The sequence below is a fragment of the Garra rufa genome, chromosome 3, assembly GCF_049309525.1.
Source record: "Garra rufa chromosome 3, GarRuf1.0, whole genome shotgun sequence".
NCBI classification, from domain to species: Eukaryota; Metazoa; Chordata; class Actinopteri; order Cypriniformes; family Cyprinidae; genus Garra; species Garra rufa.
This window is the reverse complement of record NC_133363.1, coordinates 29,271,403-29,292,493: the sequence shown is the minus strand read 5'-3', so window position 1 is coordinate 29,292,493 and position 21,091 is coordinate 29,271,403. Positions and strand designations below refer to the sequence as shown.

The following is a 21,091-nucleotide window of genomic DNA, read 5'->3' as shown; positions in this document are numbered from 1 at the left end:
CTAACAACCATACATCAACCCTGACTGGTTTTGTGGTCCAGGGTCACATATAGACCTGTCAGCATTTTAATTCTGTTGTCATAATAATGTAAGTTAATGAAACATTCAGTAATAAATGGAGAATGATGGAGAGTGTAAACAAAAGCTACATGCCTTTTCAATGACAACATAAATCAATGCTTTTTGGGCATTCTGAGGAACTGTTAATGATGAACAGATTGTTTCATGCAGTTAATCATTTAAAGTGGACTCCTGGCAACCCTGGGACAAATGTACTTATTGTAGCCAGATCCTTTCTTGCCTGTAAAAACAAAGAACGGCAGTGCAACTGACTCACTCGAAGTCAGCAAGTCTTCACAGCTAGGCAGTCTTTGATTTTAAAACATGACAAAACATCTTCTTCTATATACACTCTTAAAAAATAAAGGTGCTTCACAATGCCATAGAAAAACCTTTTTTGTCTATATAGATCCATGAGGAACTTTTAACATCTGAAGAACCTTTCAGTTTCACAAATTTTCTTTGTGGCGAAAAAGGTTCTTCGGGTTATAAAAGATAAGAAAGAGATGGCTCTTTAAAAAACCTTTGACTAAATGGTTCTTTGTGAAACCAAAAATGGTTCTTCTATGGCAAGAACCTTTTAAAGCACCTTTATTTTTAAGACTGTTAGACTTTCTATATAGCCTTTCCCACAAAGAAATCTCATTGGACCAAAGTCCTCCCACCTTATAAATGTGCATTACACATCAAATGTTCTCCCTGGCTGTGACTGTGTGGAGTCACAGCATTTTTGCTTTCAGCAAGAAAAGAAAAAAATCACAGGAATTTGTGCCTTGTTAAGACACAGTTGGCCAAGTGTTACACTGACAGCAACACTGCTGCAATAATAAGGAAGTAATAATCAGACAAAACCCCCACTTCTTTATTTTGACTGATTTTGTGCTAGACTAAGAAGTAGGAAGATGATGAAATAAGAAGTTTCATTTCTTCTTCTGAATTTTGAGTACAACTCTTCAAGATTTAAAATATTTATAAGTGTATTCATAATTCACAGATGAGATTTATAATTGATGCTGTGTTGTTTACTGTCTGGTAATGTGTTTGCTCAAATCACAAAGAAAAATAGAGCAAAGCACACAACAGTTGATGTTACACAATAGCTAAATGGTATATAGATTAAGGAAGGTGTATTGTCAGTGTCAGTGTTTAAGGAGACTGGAGAGATATTATCTACTAAACCTCATTTATAAGCAAACCCCTTCAGCTACATTCTCAATGTTCTTTAATACATGAAAATATTTCTTCTCTAGAAACTGATTTTCCCCAGACTCATAAAGCACAAATAAGCCTTTCTTTTTCCGTGTCTATTGATTTATGTAGAATCCATTGGTGCCCTCTTCACATTATCCCGCTGCATTCTTACAATGAGCACTCACTTGTAACTAATGGTTTAGATCAATGACCCGTTGGTTTCCTGTTGTCAAAGGCTTGTAACATCAGTCTAACGTTCCATATCTTAACCTATGCGTGTTCGGTGAGGTATGACAGTACCTTCTGTTGGTATGCTGGTGGGCATGTGTGATGGAGCTTGGGTAGATTGACCCTCAGTAGTTCCTCGGTTCCTTGTGGCCTTCTTAGCAACTGATGCAGTGGTCAGCTGGTCGAGATTAGTAGTATTGATAATGTCACAGGTGTTATCCTTAGTCTGTAAATGAAAGACAATTTATCTGACATATGGTGTATATCTTGGTCAGGATTCAGGCATACATTTTGGAACTATAACAATAAATATGGCAATATTTTATTATCTAAAATCTAGGGCTGTTTCACTACCAGTCAAAAGTTTTTGAACAGTAAGATTTTGTAATGTTTTTTAAAGAACTCTCTTCTGCTCACCAATCCTCCATTTATTTGATTCAAAATAGAGCAAAAGCAGTAATATTGTGAAATATTTTTACTATTTAAAATAACTTTCTATTTAAAATATACATTTAAATGTGATTTATTTCTGTGATCAAAGCTGAATTTTCAGCATCATTACTCCAAGTCTTCAAGGATCACATGATCCTTCAGAAATTATTCTAATATGCTGATTTGCTGTTCAAAAAACATTTATTATTATTTTTTTATTATTATGTGAAATAAAAAGCTTTTGTAACATTATACACTATACCATTAAAAAGCTTTGAGTCAGTATATATATATATATATATATATATATATATATGTATATATATATTTTTTTTTTTTTGGGAAAGAAATTATAGAAATTAATAGTTTTATTTATCAAGGATGCTTTAAATTGATCAAAAGTGATGATAAAGACATTTATGATGTTACAAAAGATTTCTATTTCAGATAAATGCTGTTCTTCTGAACTTTCTATTCATCAAAGAAACTTGAAGGACTCTGAAGGATCATGTGACACTGAAGACTGGAGTAATGATGCTAAAAATTCAGCTTTTAAATCACAGGAATAAATTAGATTTTAAAATATTTAAATAGAAAACAATTCTGTTAAAAAGTAAAAAATATTTTTCTAAATTTTACTGTTTTTGCTACACTTCAGATCAAATAAATGCAGGCTTGGTAAGCAGAAGAGATTTCTTTAGAAACTGTTCGAAAACTTTTGACTGGTAGTGTAGTGCATCCTTTTTTTTCTCTGGAAACTGCAGACGAGTACGTCTATCAGGTAGGCACAGAATGTGCATGTAAAACATACACATACAAATACACACCTCATCTGGGCAACTGTTATCCACCCAGTCCTGCCGATGGCGATCAAAGCCACTGGAACATCTGTCAATAAAAATTTTGGTAGTCATTAGTATTTTAAAGGCAGCCAATAAACACACAAACATGATCTCAGCTTTTATAGATCTCATCACTAACTAATGCAGGGAAAATCTTCTGAGAAGTGTGTGTTCCACAAAAGAATTCTTATGGGTTTAAAATAGGGATGCACCGATCCGTATCGGCCGATCACTTGCGCGTTTTGTCAGTAAAGCCGGTTCTGTAATCAGCGGTAAATGCCATCAGGTGCGTGATTTCACGTTGAGCCCTATATACTACACACAGCCGTTGTTTACCGACGAGCTGATTACAGAACCGGCTTTACTGACAAAACGCGCAAGCATGATCGGCCGATTCGTATCGGTGCATCCCTAGTTTAAAACAAAAGGTCGAGTAAATCATTAAATTAATTTTTATTTATGAGTCCTCCAAGAAACTTCCATTAAGAATTATCTGTTCTCTGTGGTCCAGAACAGGAAATTTAAAACTGTGAAATATACTGAAGACTGTTTATAGCAGTATATCACTAATAGATGCTGGCTTATAGAGTCAGGACTAGGCAGTACAGCTAGTATTTCTTTTTCCTCCTCCCCTGCGTTCATTTTTTCTTGCAGGCAGAATGGAGCACAATGAGCCCTGGGCTGCTTGGCATGCCTGATGTCTGCTGAGATACAGTCACCCTTACTCCATATCCTTTAGCAACCCTCCATTCTCCATTCATCTTTTCATGATATATTATCTTTTCTCAGTTTAGTACTATCCACCATACACACATTTCATATAATCTCGCTCTGTGTTTCTCACTAATATTTTGTGGTCAGAAAAGAAGACACAACACAACATTAGCTGCCCACTTTTTACAAACAAACCAGTTTTTATGTGCATGTGTGTTTGTGTGAGCTTTTTATTTTGCTTGTCACAGCCTATCACATTAAACAAAAATCAAAAGGATGTTATTCCTTTCTTGTGCTCAAAAAACAAATAACCAAAAACAAATTTGTATCAAGAGTTGATATAAATAGACAAAACTATTAAATAAACATGGGAGAAATACTTTCATTTATGCTATAAGGTAATGTAAACTGACAGTCGATGGTAATTGTGTGTCTTAGAACAGCCTGATTCAATGTGTTTTCTTTCTTTTGTTCAGCCCTGCTCTTGTAATAGCGTGTGTGAGAGAGTCAGCATTAGCAACGGCTCTAAACACATGATGTGCTCTTGGGAAAGAAGCACCTTGACCAGTGGTGGCAGGGGGCACTATAGTGTGCGTCAGACTGTCTAATGGAAAGCTTTGGATTAGAGATTTTATGACCCACGGACAGGAAGCAGAGCTTTGCGAAGAGCGGCTACTGACTGGAACACACACATCAGCCTCTATAGGCCAAAGATTTGCCACTGAATACAGCCGCTGGGCTTTGCGAGGCATTTCATTTCTACTTTTCAATTTTGTTGCTCTTTTGTGGTAGCAGCGTTTTTGTAATCTTTTTTTTCATTAGTACCTTTACATGTATTCTTTTATCCAAAGCAACTTGTCAATTCATCTAATGCTCAAATATGCCACCTGTACCTGCATCTGATAGTGCATTCATTATTCATATTCATGATGATATGACTTTAGTTTGAATGTTTACTGAAGAAAGCATTAATATCCGTTCATCTATTAAGGGTGATTTTGCTGCTCAGTGCATTTATTCGCTGTAGCAAGCTGTTGTTGAAGCTAAAAATTATGGAATGATATTCCGGACATTATTCAAACGGAATTGCAAATTGTATTTGCAATTGCGTTTTCAATTTGAGGACGCATAAAATGTAACATAATCCAAACGCAAATGCAAATCGCACATTACCGTTTGCATTTTCATTTAAGCGAGCGCACAGTGACTGCCAAATTTAAAATGGAATGCAAAGCCCGTTTGCATTTGTGACCCTGGTCCACAAAACCAGTCATAAGGTTAAATTTTCCAAAACTGAGATGCATATATCATATGAAAGCTCAATGAATAAGCTTTCTATTGATGTATGGTTTGTTAGGATAGGACACTATTTGGCCGAGATACATCTATTTGAAAATCAGGAATCTGAGGATGCAAAAAAATCAAAATACTGAGAAAATCACCTTTAAAGTTGTCCAAATTAAGTTCTTAACAATGCATATTAGCTACTAATCAAAAATTACATTTTGATATATTTATAGTAGGAATTTTACAAAAAAATCTTCATGGAACATGATCTTTACTTAATATCCTAATGATTTTTGGCATAAAAGAAAAATCTATAATTTTGACCCATTAAATGTATTTTTGGCTATTGCTACAAATATACCCCAGCGACTTAAGACTGGTTTTGTGGTCCAGGGTCACATTTGTGTTTCCCATATCTTACGAGTATTGACCCAGTCAAATTTAAATAGTAATTTCAATTACCACGTCTGCTTTTTCACTTTCTCTGCGTCGCGTATGTAGCCAGCCAAAACTCAAATGGAATCGCAATTCCCTTTGTATTTCCATTTCCGATGCCTTACACGGAAACTTGTCAATCACCTCTTGACCGTCGACTGTGAGTGACGTCAGGTCCCAACACGAACACGCCCCAAAGCTTTGAAAGCCTTTATTATTTTCTAACTCTACAGCTGTGAAATAAAATGTACCTCAAGGACTCACTTTTCATTCATAAAAAAGGCATCGGAAAAAATGACTTTTCACGGAAAACAACGTATATTTTTTGGCTAAAATAATATGCAATTACCCATATAACCAATAGATGGCAGCAGATGATTATTTATTATGCAGCTGCCTCTCCCTATATTTTTCAAGACGTCTTGCTTTTCGATTTATTATAAAATTACTAGTATAATAAATTGTAGTAATAAATACCGCCCTTAAGTATATAGTATAGCAAGTGCAGAAAGTCATTAAGCTCACACACAAACAGCCTATAAGGGTGAATTATTTAAATACTAATATATAGTTCACTACAAATACGTTAAATATTTATGGTATAATAATTAAATAATGCACTCAATATGAATCGATAGGAATTTGAAATATTTTATAAAATTGAATAACTACTAGTTTTATCTTGAACTGTAAAATCTATTAAATAGCCTATATTTTACCAACACATACTTGTTACTGCTGTAGTTTTGATACTCTGAATTTAGTCTGAATCATTTAAGCTCTTTTTTTTTTTTACATCAGCTTGTCATTTGTTTGGTCCGGTTATTACTGTCAATCACAGCAATGACTCATAGCGCATATTTAGCCGATTTACTCGCAATTTTTTTTAAACTGGCATTTGTCATTCTTGAAACGGTATACATGGACGTTTGGTCCTCTTAGACAAACAACACTTTTCTTCGATTGTGAATGGATTATGTAGAGAAAACGAACAAAGTACGCTCATATTAGGCTATGGCACAGTACAGTTGACCGGAAATGACTTAGCTGGCTTGTCTAAACAAGGAAGTATTTCATGCATATGGTCAATTCCCTTTGTATTTCCATTTTTGATGCCTTACACGGAAACCTGTCAATCAGTGTCAAGGGTGGGATTATGCTATGGGGCGTGTACGTGTTGGGACCTATGGTTTGGAAATGCAAAGGGAATTGCGATTCCATTTGAGTTTTGGCTGGCTACATATGCGACGCAGAGAAAGTGAAAAAGCAGACGTGGTAATTGAAATTGCTATTTAAATATGACTGGGTCAATACTCGTAAGATATGGGAAACACAAATGCAAACGGACTTTGCATTTCCATTTTAAATTTGACAGTCACTGTGCGTTCGCTTAAACGAAAATGCAAACGGTAATGTGCGATTTGCATTTGCGTTTGGATTATGTCACATTTTATGCGTCCTCAAATTGAAAACGCAATTGCAAATACAATTTGCAATTCCGTTTGAATAATGTCCGGTAGGGATGTAACGGTATTGTAAATACCGTCGTACCGCAATAGCAAATTTTTTCGATACTACCGTGGTCGCATGACTCGATAAAACCATAGGTCTTCTAAGAAAAGTTTGCTCAGGCGAATGGAGCGAACGGGAGGTAGCGGGAACTACAATTCCCATCAGCCCAGGTGTGGCCGTCATCCTTTGCGGTCTGTTGCCCGCCCCCCTTGAACATCAAGTTCCCTTTATTTTCGATATAGCGCCAGATCACAATAGAAGTCATTTAAGGTTATCTTTCCTATAGAACAGGTCTATACATTGTTCTTTTATTAAACAAACTAAATTGCCTTATGTTATTTATCTTATTTACACGAAGGCATGTCATTTCTGTCTCTACACTGTCACGCGTTTACAATGTCTCCTCCGCGAAAACACGGACTGGATCGCGGACTCCATTCATAAAAACGGAATTTACTATAGCGCGAAATGCCACGGAATTTGTCGATTATAGGATTAATAAATCAAAAGTTGGTCTGTCACTTAATTCAAATCGCGATATGGACTAGTGTCTGTGAAAACTGAAATGGAGAAAGACCGTTTTAATATGAATCCTGCATGTTCCGTTTGCCTCTGTGTGTATGAATGGAGGAGACACGTTTTTGTTTTTTTACTACACTCATACTGAAATAATTTACATAAAACAATATATATGATAAAAAATAAATATTACAACAAGATTAACCACTTAATTGTAGAACAAAAATACTACAATTATTATTTAAACGTTTTAAACTGAATATAATTTTTCTTCCATGTATTGATTTTAACAGTAAACCTCTGTTTGTTTGCCAAAAATTAAAAGGGTTTATTTTTCATTTGATTAAAAATAAATGTTTATTCTTTCATTTGATTATCAGAAAAATAAAAACACACAAGAATTTCTAAAAAAAAAAAAAAAAAAAAAAAAAAATGCAAAAGATTGTGGAGCCCTATTGTTCAAAATGTTAAAACATAGTTTTGGACTTATTTTTCCACTGAAATGAATGTTTTCGTTACTACACAAAGTAGGCTAAAGTACTGCGAAAAAAAAGTAACGTGGTTACATGGTTTAATAATTTTTTTCAATTAAAATTGAAAAATTGAAGCTCCTGTTTAAAAGTTTACAGATAGATGGCTAATTCGTATGCCATTGATATGTTCAGTGTTCATGTAAACTGTTTAATAAACACTTCTGGCACTTTTTTCGAGTCTCTTCATTAGTTTTGTTTTCCCTGTAAATGATTCAATAAATACCGTACCGTGCCATTCATACCGAGGTATTACCGTACCGTGAAGTTTTGATACCGTTACATCCCTACCGGAATATCATTCCATAAAAAATAACTCCCGCTTAACTTCAGTTTAAAAGTCCCCAAGTCACTATTAACTGCTCACTCATAACACGGTCTCTTGTCGCCATCTAAAGGCGGAACAATGTAACGTTAACTAAATTCACCATCAAGAATACACGCACGTTACTCAAAATTAAGTACTATAGGCCTATGTCTCACTTCCTGCTTCCGGAACGTGGAGTAGGGAGAAAGAACTTCCGGTCATTGCTAGTTTCCAGCTTAACTACATTTCTCAGTAGCGTAGCGTGGTGGTAGCTTCGCTGTTTTCTGAATCAAATAGCTTTTCAGTAGCTAAGCTCTTTTTTTGATCAAGTAGCGCGATAGCGTCAACAAAAGCTAAAAGCTATATATTTTTCTATACTTTAAGCTCAAATCGGAAATATAACTGCCACGGTTCACTGATACTGGGTCAGTAAGCGGCGCCACCTCCACTAAACCTCGTGACGCCATTGGCTCCTCAAACTGTCAGTCAAACCGTATTATTCCTCCCGCCTCTCTCGTGAATGAAGTGCGGCGCGCAGTTTGAAGCATTTCAGATTGTTTGCAGACTTAAGGTAAATAAAGAACTGTTGATTGAAAAAGTACACGTTTTCTGTATTTATAATACAGCACTGTATTTATAAAGGCTAATGTTTTTTGCATTCGAGGAGATGAGAAGAGTGTCTTAGTCTAGCATTTGTTGTCGAGACAACCAAATTGCTTATGTGAAGCGCTGAATCTTTATATTTTGGCTAAATGTAAAAAAAAACGAAAAAAAAAAACTGAGCGCCCACGTAGCAACAGAAAACTGCATAATCTGAAATGCAATTTAGTATTTCAGAATATAATACATGTGATTTATAGGCCTAGCCGCTGTGACTTGTCAGTTTAATTTTCTACAATTTATGTTAGCGTGTTTTTTTAAAACCTTCGGCAAACTATTCCTAAGTTTGGACGTTTCTACTTGAGAGTGTTCATTTACAATCCGAACCACGTCGTCGTAGGTGACTTTAGGCAAGTTACGGAGAGACTTGGTCCAGCGGTATTTATCGGCCTCCGCCATTGTAAAAAGCTAACCGGAACTGCCGTCTCCCCACTCAGAGACGTTCTTCGATATTCAATTGTTGCGTGACATAGGCCTATTATTAAATACATTTAAATACATTAATTTATATACATTTTTATTTATTGAGTAATAATATTTAATAAACAACAACAACAAAAACAGACATCAAAAAGTTCCTAGGCAATTCAGTCAAGAGTAAAGGCAGCATTCAGCATTGAATTTACATAAACATGCTACATGAACTATCTTCTTCTCTGGAACAAATAATAAATTAATGAGATCAAAGACTGCCCGTCATTATTTACCCATAATGAATTACATGTCATGTGTAACCACTACAGAGACATCAGAGCCAGCAGTAAATTCCTGAAGATCTGGCCGTGGTGAGAGCGCTCTGAGTGGATTGATGAGTGCAGAACGCCCCCTGACGATATGGGTCTCGCACGTCCGAAAACGACGAAGCAAATTTTCAAACAGACGTTATCTTTATTAACAAACTGCATTTTTGAACTATAAAAAAGTACATTCTCGCCTGAAAACCTCTTAAAACTACATTCCGTGACACAAAAAGAGTAATATTTATAAAATGATACGGGATTTAGACATCCGCCATGTAACTCAGAAAAAACGGTCCCGGCTAGAACACGCGGAGTGATACAAAATTGTGAAAGGGCGATACCAGTAGAATATCTCACGGTTCTCAACCAATCAGATTTGAGAACCAGAACGAACTGTTGTATAAATTATTATATACTTCAGCTTTTGAACTTTTTACCACCTGCTTTATTATGATGGTTGTCAGTTTATGTTAAAGATACAAAACAGAATTTAGTAGCAGTGTGCGTTGTTGAATTTACTGATCTACATTTAAATTTTCTTGTTCGTAAATTACAGTTTTATACAAAAATCTATCAGTGAACCCCTACTAGGGAGAAAGTAACATGACAAGGCTTTCTTATATGTTGTGCATGTGTTCTTATGACCCAAAACCCAATAACATAAGCCAAAAGTGCCCAAAGTACAAAACTTACAAACTAGATTTCAAATGATTTAATTATATAGTAAACAGATTGGATTTAGTTTCAAATGATTTAATTATTTAGTTAACAAATTTGATTTTGTCTAATGTACTTTTGTAGCTTTGCCATGGTCATTATGTCTGCTTTTTCTTTTCTCTCCCAAGCGGTTACTCCGAGCCCTGATGAATCGTACAAGGAAGACAAGTAAAACTGAAATATATCTCTGTAGGTTTGAGGTTGCCTATGGCGGTGGCGGCCACATCCTTCGTCAGCACTTCTCCAACCTTTCATAATCTCATTTACATGTTAATGGCTGCAAATGCAGTCAGCTCAAATTTATTCTGATCCAGTAATAATCTGACCTTGAGGGTGAAAGAATGCTTTCCAAGTATGCAAATCTAAGTTTCTGATGCACATAATCATTACTAATACACTCATATGTTAATTTCATTACTTTAGAGTAATGAAATATGAAAGATATTAATGCCAAGACCTTGCTATAGCATTACAGTCTTCTGTTCAGTCACAGCTTGTTTTTGTGTCTGTCAACTGCATCAGATTAGACTTCGTCTGTTCTCTCCAGGAGTAAATTGTTGATAAATTGCATTGGGAGGACCAGACTGTCAGTTATTAGCTTAAGTCAACTGAGTTACCTGCATTTACTGTATCATTAGCCTGCTATTTTACTCTCTCTCTGAAACACAAACACACAGCCTCAAGCCAAAAAACTGACTTTTAATTACTGCAGCAATTTCTAACTTTATACTGTTTTCAAAACCTCCAGCCAAACAAAAATGGTTATGCATATTGATGAAGTCTGAATATAACTCCCTTGTTTACCAGGAGACGATTCAAGACTCACTGTTCTGATTTAATTATACAATCCATCCGATTTAGAAGCAGGTTTCTCAGAGTGAATGGAAAAACCAAGGTCTTACTGACATTGAAAGATGTGCTTGTGCCATGCATCATTATTTTGAGAACGTAATGATTTATAAAATAACAAACTGCAATGAAAATGTGTGCAGCACATATGCATAAAGGGAAAAAGTTAAACTCCTCTAACAGAAGCGAACTGGCTTTTTTCCTCTTTCCGCCAGTCAAAAACTAAATCTCACAATAAACACCAACTGGGATATTATATTCCTGAACCCCTCAGAGTATGTGTATGCATGCGTGTGGGTGTGTATGTATGTGCTTGAGAATGAGAGCGAGGGATTGAAAGAGTAGACAGATGGAAGGATTGCCAGGAAAATAAAGCAGAAGGAGGTCGGGTGTCTCGTCTGTTCTTTGGTATGTGATCTAGAGAGAAAAGCCGTCTGGGTTCGAGAGGTGAGGGCCCGGGCATGAATCAGCAGGAATGTAACTTTATTTTCCCTCTTTCTCACTTTCTCAGGAAAGAAGGACAGATTATCTGCTACATTTAAAGTAGCATTACCTTGAAAGATTCAAAGCAAGATGCAAGAGACATTTCGTTAATAGTTTACACGTGATGTTTACAATTTGTTCGCACAATTCAAGGCTATCTTGTATCATTGTGACTGCTGAATTAGAAGTGGTGAATTATCTCCAGACTTCTTGTGAATGTCTGCGCTGAGAGTGCTTGTGTTTCAGCAACTGCTGACAGAACTTGTAAAATGTAAATTACTCCCCTCGTTCATTGCACCACCTCAAGGCAAGCGGTCTGAGAACTGCGTCTCCAATTCCAGTAAAATGACATTAGAGTAGCGAGAAGAGAGAGATGGATGAAGAGCGGTTTGTTTTCTCACCTATTGAGCCGGTGACACCAGCTGCAGTTGAAGTTAATCTGTGATGCTATGCAGGAAGTGCAGCTTGTGAATTGAAGACATGCTGCGGAGAACAAAAACAGACATCCAAAATGCATCAGCACAGAATCAATCATGATTAGAGCAGAAGGTTAATAGAACAATGAACTGGATTTCCATATAACTTGTGATAAAAACTTTAATATAAAATCTGACATCGCAGATAAGAGGTACAACAATACAAGCCTCTACTAGCTATAAGGTACATCACATAATTTTTTTTTATAGTTCTATTAGCAAGACTGTTTGTGTGTGCATGTATATATACAGGTATTGTGTGTGTCCATTGGCTTACTGGGTAGTGGCATCATTTCTACAGCTGTACTGCTGGTAATTTTGGTCTTTAACAGCTCCACTCGGTGATACTCATAGATAGTCTTCCTCCGCACATCTAGAGTCAAACAAACACATTAAAATTGCCATGTGAATCATTGGGATTGTTGAAACTTCTGTTGCACAAGCAAACACCTTCTTTTTTTAATGTACAGTTGCAATCGAAAATATTCAACCCCCTTGACCTGCAAGACTTTTTCTTAAAAGATTTTGTGAAAACAATTTAACAAAGGCATCAGTACACTATTACAGAAGGTTTATTGATACACATTTGGGGATTTCTAAAAAAAAAGTTAATGTTCAAAACTAGTCAACCCCCAAAAATCAAATTTGATGTGCAATCTTTTATTCTTTAAAACCTTCAATAAACGCTGCTTGGATGTGCTTGGAAGCTTCTGTCACCTCTCTACTGCAATCTTGGCCCATTCCTCGCCTAATAAAAAGCTTTCAGATCACTGATAATCTTTGGCTTTCACATTGGCACTGCTTTCTTCAAATTCAACCATATTTTTAAGTTTTAATTTTTAAGATTTTGAATCTGGAGACTGAACAGGTCACTCGAGAACATTCTATGACTGATCTCTGAACAAAGCATAAGCCGATTTTGATTACTTTTGGAATGTCCTGGAGAAAAGTCCATTGATCATTAGCTTCAGTCTTTGCACCAGAGGCATCACAATTCTTGCCAAAATGGCCTGATACTTCAAAGAGTCCATGATGTCCTTTAAACAGTCATGATTTCCACTTCCTGCAACTGTAAAACACCCCATAACAGGACTGGCTCACCTCCAAGTTTGACAATGGAGATGGTGTTCTTCTGCTTATAAGTTTAGCCTTTTTTGCACCAGACATACTTTTGATCCAAAGGTCTAAAAACACTCCATAAAACATTCTTCCAGAACTCCACAGGTCTGTCCAAATCAATTTTACCATGTTCAAGACACCCTTTTTGTTCTTCTTGGTCAAGAGTGGCATTCAGCAAGATGCCTCAACATGAAGGCCATACTTATTTAGTGTTCATTATTCTGCATTGAAATGTTTTTCCTCTTTTCATTGGGTCGTCTTGCAAGTCTTTGGCGGCAAGTCGCTGCAGGTTTTTCTCAGTTGCTCTGATCAAACTTTTTATGACATTGTGCTTTTTTGTTCAACACCCTCAAAGGTTTTCTGGTAGAACACATTATAATAAAGGAATGCCAGCTGTGTCTCTAGGAACTTTTAATGTCTTGGCAATATTCCTGTAGCCTTAGACTTTTTAAAGTAATAAAATAATTTCTTCTTAGCTTTTGTAAGAGCTCTGTTGACTTTGCTATACAGTATTTGCTACTCAACTTCAGCACATGAATGGGCCAACTGTATGTATGTATGTATGTATGTATGTGTAACAGCTCAAAATAATGTTAATAGAGTTTCTAAAGAATTAATTGTGTTTTTAAAGACAATTTTGTTCCCCACCATACAAATAATTGACTAAAAACAGCAATTTTGTATAGCGGTTGAATAATTATGACATAGCTGTAAAATCCTATAACTCAAAATTATTATATTATATGTTGACATTATCACTTTTAATATGCCAGTAATCTGTTATAATTGCAATTTTTATGCCCTGAATCTTCAGAAAAGTATTTGTAAAGTACTGCTGTCTCTAGAGGGTTGAATAATTTAGATCGCAACTGTAAGAGCATGAATGGCCACTTTTATCTTGAATGTGCAAGGCTTCAGCCGTAATCTGTATCCAGTTATTTTAGTTGTACAAAAATGGTCTGTTATGCTGCTTGAATCTATGTTTACATCATGAGACCTACAGTGTTTGATGGCCGATGATCCAGAAACAAGTTGACTATTCAAAAGAACATCAGCTCAAAAATAAAACTTACATGAATTCTAAAATTTGTTACTGCGTTTTTGGCTATTATTTTAGAATAAATGTAAAAAATGCTTAAAAACATGAGATCTTGTATTAATTGATAGTGTAAGAAATGTTAATTTATTCATTTAACCTGGAAAATGTGTCAACATTAATTGTAACTGGAACATGAATTTACAATAGATAAAAACAAACATAAAAAGCAGTAAGGACTTTGCTTTAGAACACCACTGCACGTCACAATATGAACTCGCTGGCTTGTAGTGCAAATAGTTTTACCATTTACTGCACTTTGTTAATATACTTACTTTCAAACGAGATGTTATCTATAATTGTGAAATTGTCCTAGTCTGTCTTTTTTTGTACAAGGCATGTATTCACTTGGGCATGTCTGCCATTTCACAAATAGAAGGAGAAGGTTGATTTCATGTTAAATGATGGGAATCATTGCCTAAAAAGGAACCAGTAAAGTTGTATGTGCTCAGTAGAGTTCTGTATCTAGTCTGTAACTGACAAAACCCACATTAAACACTCTTTTCTAGCATTGGGAAGCATGATTTACTGTAAAGAAAAAGTTAAGATTATAGGTAAGAAATAGGTAGAAATAGGATTTGTAATGGTTTTTAAACACGCTTCTTATGCTCATTGAGGCTGCATTTATTTGATCAAAATACAGAAAAACTGTAATATTGTGAAATATTATTTCAAATTAAAACAATGTTTTCTATGTGAATATATTTTAAAATGTAATTTATTCCTGTGAAACAAAGCTTAATTTTCAGCTTCATTACTCCAGTCTTCAGTGTCCTTCAGAAATCATTCTAATATTCTGATTTATCAGCGTTGAAAACAGTTGTGCTACTTAATATTTTTTTGGAATATGTGATACTTTTTTTCGGGTTTCTTTGATCAATAAAAAGTAAAAAAAAAAAACAGCATTTATTGCTCAAAAGTTTGGGGTCGGTAAATTTTTATTCTTTCTTTTTTTAAAAGAAAATAATACTTTTATTCACCAAGGATGTGTTAAATTAATGAAAAGTGATAGCATTGTTAGAAAAGATTTATATTTTGAATAAATGCTGTTCTTTTTAACTTGTTAATCATCAAAGAATCCTGACAAAAAAAAAAGAATCACAGGTTCCAAAAAAATATTTGACCGCACAACAGTTTCCAACATTAATAATTCTAATAATAAATCAGCATCTTAGAATGATTTCTGAAGGATCATGTGACACACTGCAAAAAATGTTTTTCTTACTTAGATTTTTTGTCTTGTTTCCAGCCAAAATATCAAAATATTCTAAAATCAAGAAGGATTTTCTAGACAAGTAAAAAATATTTTCTTGTTTTCAGAAACAAGAAGTCAAAATTAAGTGAGTCTTTGCTTAGAACAAGTTTTTGCTTGCCAGTGGGGTAAGCAAAAACATATCATTTCAAACAGAAAACAAGATTATTTTTCTTACCCCATTGGCAGATTATTTATCTTGTATCAAGCAAAAATGCACTTAATTTGGACTTGTTTTTTTCTGAAAACGAGAATTTTTTTTTACTTGTCTAGAAAATCTTTCTTAATTTAAGAATATTTAGATATTTTGGTAATTTTCTTGTTTTCAGAAAAATCAAGTCAAAATTAAGTGAGTTTTTGCTTAGAACAAGCAAAATAATTTGCCAATGGGGTAAGAAAAAACATTATTTCAAACAGAAAACAAAATTATTTTTCTTACCCCACTGGCAGATTATTTTGCTAGTTTCAAGCAAAAATGCACTTTAATTTTGACTTTTTTTTTTTCTGAAAACAACTACTCATCTAGAAAATCCATCTTGATTTAAGAATTGTTAGATATTTTGACTGGAAACAAGACAAAAATCTAAGTAAGAAAAGCATTTTTTTTAAGTGCACTTAAGACTGGAATAACAGCAATAACATTTTGCAGTATTACAGGTTTTTTTCTGTATTTTTGATCAAATAAAAGCAGCCTTGATGAGCATAAAAGACTTCTTTACAAAAACATTACAAGTCTTGCTGATCCCAAACTTTTGAGCAGCAGTGTAGTTTCCAGTGCCAACTGAAGTGACAGGGGAGAATACTTAATATTCTCGCTAAAAGAACTTCTGATCCAACACACTGTTAAACATAAAAACAAAAAAGACCTCTATGTTTACTAAACTAATTAAAAGAGTCATCTCTTTGGTATCTCGTATCCAATAAAATATATTACATTTAACATAGAATGAAAAAGAGCTACATTGCTAAAGGCAACCTTGTCAGTGCAGTGTGAATTGCCAACAGCTGACTTCTCAGATGATCCAAGACTGGCAAACACCAATTTAAAAGGTGAAAACGAGCACCGACCAGTGCCAATAGATGCCAATGGGGTAACAAACTGTTTCTGTTTGTCAGCATCTGTCGTCGCAGTGTGAATTGTCCTCAGGTAAACTATGCATTGGTTATGCTGTACTCATACTAAGTCTCTAATGCCATGAATCCCTACAACTCCCTAGTAGACAAACTTGACTTTTTATAATCTAAATGTATTGGTTAATCAACCTACATCTGAAAGAGATTCAGTATATAATAGCCTTTGAGTTAAAGCTAAGCCACCCATCATTGATACACACACTGAATCAGATGCATGCACACGCATGCATGGATATAGATGCATTCAGTAATATATCATCTACGTGACTGGTAGCTGAATTACCTAAAAGCACTGAAATGGAAAATTGAATTAGAATGAAGAAAGGATGCATACCATAGCAAGATTTCTATATGTGTTTGCAGGTGAAACATAAAAACCCTAACATTTTTAGTGGCTCTTTCTATTTAAAAATGCTCATAAATCATGCAAATCACATTTTAAGTTTACTGATGTCTACAAGTTTGTGTAAAGAGTTGGGGTCACCTCTGTGCTTTCTAATCAAGTGAAATCAATGTGTGTTTGTAGGTGTGTATATGGCTTTTCATGTGTGCCCTTTCTAGATGAATGTGCACGATAGGGGGGAATCTCTCTGATAAAAGTGAATGTGTGTGTGCAGCTGAGGAAGTAACTGTCTGACCTTGCTGAAACCTACAATGTTGGAGTATTAATAAATAAAGGAGCAGCTAAAGTTTAAGACAGGAAATTGTTGCTTGTTCATTGCCAGCTGTTTTTCTCTTCCTGTGGGTAATTACAGTTCTTGCCCATGGGGTGTCACAAAACTCTTTAGTAGCATGCTGATAGTGCCTGGAGATATGCAAGTGTGTGCTTATGCATCTTAAACAGAGTCACCTGATGAGTCTCCAGATACTAATTAGTGGAAGAGAGGCGAGACCCACGCAGGCTATTTAGCACTCTCAATCACTCCATCTCATTCTCGGCTTTCCTTCCCCTCAGAGCTGTCTTGCTCTTTCTCATATTGTAACAGACAGACAGACAGAAAGAATGATGCAAATCCTGCCCTTTCTCAGCAGACAGTCACAAACAAACACAGACACACATACGCTCGGAGAGAATAAGCTGTCATGGAAAATCATGAGCTTCCATTCACGATGTCTTGACGGCAAACATCTCCTCTCCTCCTGTTTTCTCCCACACTCACACACTGCCCAACTCCAGACATATTTATCTGCTAAATTTGTTTCTCCAGCACAGCCGGGTTTGGTCCTGCTGGGCTCACTGTTACTACAACATCAAAGACTTTTTTTTTCTGCTTGGCACACCAGACAACAAACAGACAGCTTGGGAAGAGGAAGAGGATGGAGCTTTGAGGTCATCCCAGAAGTAATCGACTGTCAGAACAAACATACTCATATACAGCCCAGTTGTCAAATTCAGTCATCAATTTGAGTTACCAAAAAACACACACACACTTGGTATAGAGAATGCAGATGGTTTATGGGTGTTATGTGTCATGGTCACTCACTGGGAATCTGTTGAATCTTATGGACCACCACAAAGGCATCAGACAGTCCAACCTTCACTGGATGATTGACAGAACTGATCTTTGCGATCTGCACTGGGACCTGAAATGAAAGCACATACTAGTTCATTCATCCATCATCCACCTGAGGAGGTGTAGCGAGACAGACTGTATGAAGGAACACAAGAAAGCAAAATAGAAAGGAAAGAAAGAAGCAGATATGGAGTGAGCAGAGACATGGGGAGAAGGAGAAGCATAATTCAGTTAGGAGGTTTGTGGGTTGAATATTTGAATATGCTTTGCAATAATCAAATAAATCTTTACAAGAATGTCTTCTGACTAGAGGGTTACAATATTTATTTATATATTTCTATCTCTTTTTTATTTTGCATAACACTACATATCTATCTATCTATCTATCTATCTATCTATCTATCTATCTATCTATCTATCTATCTATCTATCTATCTATCTATCTATCTATCTATCTATTTATCTATCTCTATATATATATAGACTGCCATTCAATTCTCTTATGCTCATCAAGGCTGCATTTACTTGATCAAAAATACAGAAAAACAGCAATATTGTGAAATATTATTACAGCTTAAAATAATGGTTTTCCATTTAAAAAGATTTTAAAATATAATTTATTCCTGTGATGCAAAGCTGAATTTTCATCAGCCATTACTCCAGTCTTCTGTGTCACATGATCCTTCAGAAATCATTGTAGTATGCTTATTTATTATCAGTGTTGAAACTGTTGTGCTGCTTAATTCTTTTTTTGGAACCTGTGATTCTTTTTTCAGGATTCTTTGACGAATAAAAAGTTAAAAAGAACAGCATTTTTCTCAAAATATAGATAATTTCTAACAATATAAGTCTTTGCTATCACTTTTTTTTATCGATTTAACACATCTTTGGTGAATGAAAGTATTAATTTCTTTAAAAAAATTAAAAAAGAAAATGTTAAAAAAATATATTTTAAAAGATTTCTATTTTAAATAAATTATGTTCTTTTAAACTTTTTATTTATTAAAGAATCCTGAAAAAAGTATCACAGGTTACAACTAAATACTAAGCAGCACAACGGTTTCCAACGTCAGTAATAAATCAGCATATTTTAAGGATTTCTGAAGGTTTATGTGACACTGAAGACTGGAGTAATCATGCTGAAAATTTTGCTTTGCATCACAGGAATGAATTACATTTTAAACTATATTCACATAGATATTCACACACATATATTTCACAATATTACTCATTTTTGATCCAATAAAAAACATTAAAAATCTTACTGATCACAAACTTTTGAACAGCATATTATACACATATATGTATGTGTATATAAAATACATTTATATATGTATATAATAAATACACAACATAATATGTATATAATTAATTATATTTAAATAATATATGTATACAATATAAAATAAAAATAGTTAAATATATATATATAACCAAATATATTAAAGTTAAATATAATTTAATTTGATTTATTTGATGATTAAAAAACAAGCGTTTGTAGTATGTCACATTCAGTGTTGGGGGAAGTTACTTTTAAAAGTAATGCATTAGAATATTGCATTACTCCATAAAAAAGTAACTAATTGTGTTACTAATGCATTACATTACTTTTGCACTACTTTTTTTATCACCTTGGCTGGACTTGCTTATTTGTTTTTAATAACAAAAAACCTATCATTATATTTGTGGTAACTGTAAATGCCCTTTTACACCAAATGTGAAATAAAAAAATCCAAAGTACCTCTGTATTACTGATTTCTCTCAACACAGACACAGGAGAGTTGTCAGTGAATAAATGGAAAAACAAAACAACTTGTGGTGATTATTTGAAAAAGTAACTTATTTAATTTAATTATTTCATACATTTAAAAGTAATGTGTTACTTTACTAGTTACTTGAAAAAAAGTAATCCGATTACATAACTTGCGTTACTTGTTACTTGTGTATCACCCCCAACACTGGTCACATTTGACTGCACATGATTTGTGAAACTGATGGAAACGGATCTTAACTGTACTGGTTACTTCACTTTGCCATTACATGGTACCTGAGCATGTTTGCAAGTGGCAAATTGAAAAGAGAGTGACATTGACCCAATCACACAAACACTGATGGAACAGGAAGAAATCATAGAAGAGTCATGTCACAGACAGAGAGAGAAATAGAAAACAAGATGAAAGAAATATGAAGGAAGAAAAGAAAAGAAATATCTATCAGACCTCTTTGTAAGCAAAGACAATTCGTCCGTCGTTGTGTAATGTGGCCTGGAAGGTGAAACTTCCTTCATTATAAGAATCCTGGAGATGGACGTGATCCCACTGGACAACCAAAGCAGTTCCTATCAAGCAAATGCATTTAAATCATATTATTTTATATATTAGTGAGAATATATTTAATATTCTCTACTAATAATACAGTTTCAGTTTCTGATCCTGTACGCCTCTGTAAACAAGACATCTTGGAAACATAACAAAATCTATAAAGTGACACATTTGATGTATAGCAAGTCAAGGTACAGTGTTTTTGATGGGTGTGTGTGCATTTGAAGATTGGTAGGTCTGACAGATATATATTGGATATTTCTGTACCAATATATTTTTTCACTATATATTTTTGTCAGATAGGACACTCTCTGTATACACTTCTCACATACACATACACACACACACATAGTCCAATGCATCTGTCTCTTACCATTGTCAAAATAGATGACAGTTGAGTTTCTGGAGAGGCTGGGGTCAAAGTTTGCCATAAGTGGAGCGATATATTGTGTGGCTGTCAACATTCGGTGAACCACATCTCCTGTGTAGATGAACCCTGAAAACACACAAACACACAATCCATAAATCTTTACAATACATATTCCTAATACAAAATAACAATACAAATATATTTAAAATGTGATCTCCAAGATGATACTAGGACAAAACTACTCAATTAGTTTATGAAGAATGTTCTTTTGGCACAAATGCATAAACATGTGCCTGTCTTTCT

The 21,091-nt window shown here is 34.7% G+C and overlaps 1 protein-coding gene across 1 annotated transcript in view; it reads right to left on the bottom strand.

Moving 5' to 3' along the window:
* plxdc2b (plexin domain containing 2b) overlaps positions 1 to 21,091 on the bottom strand; it is a 74,331-nt gene that overhangs the window by 6,762 nt on the left and 46,478 nt on the right. Inside the window, exons 5-11 of the mRNA XM_073836594.1 lie at positions 20,792 to 20,914; positions 20,317 to 20,435; positions 18,068 to 18,167; positions 12,260 to 12,355; positions 11,908 to 11,989; positions 2,739 to 2,799; positions 1,552 to 1,705 (exon numbers count right to left, since the gene is read on the bottom strand). Coding sequence (XP_073692695.1) covers positions 1,552 to 1,705; positions 2,739 to 2,799; positions 11,908 to 11,989; positions 12,260 to 12,355; positions 18,068 to 18,167; positions 20,317 to 20,435; positions 20,792 to 20,914 — 735 coding nt within the window. The remainder of the gene's footprint in view (positions 1 to 1,551; positions 1,706 to 2,738; positions 2,800 to 11,907; positions 11,990 to 12,259; positions 12,356 to 18,067; positions 18,168 to 20,316; positions 20,436 to 20,791; positions 20,915 to 21,091) is intronic.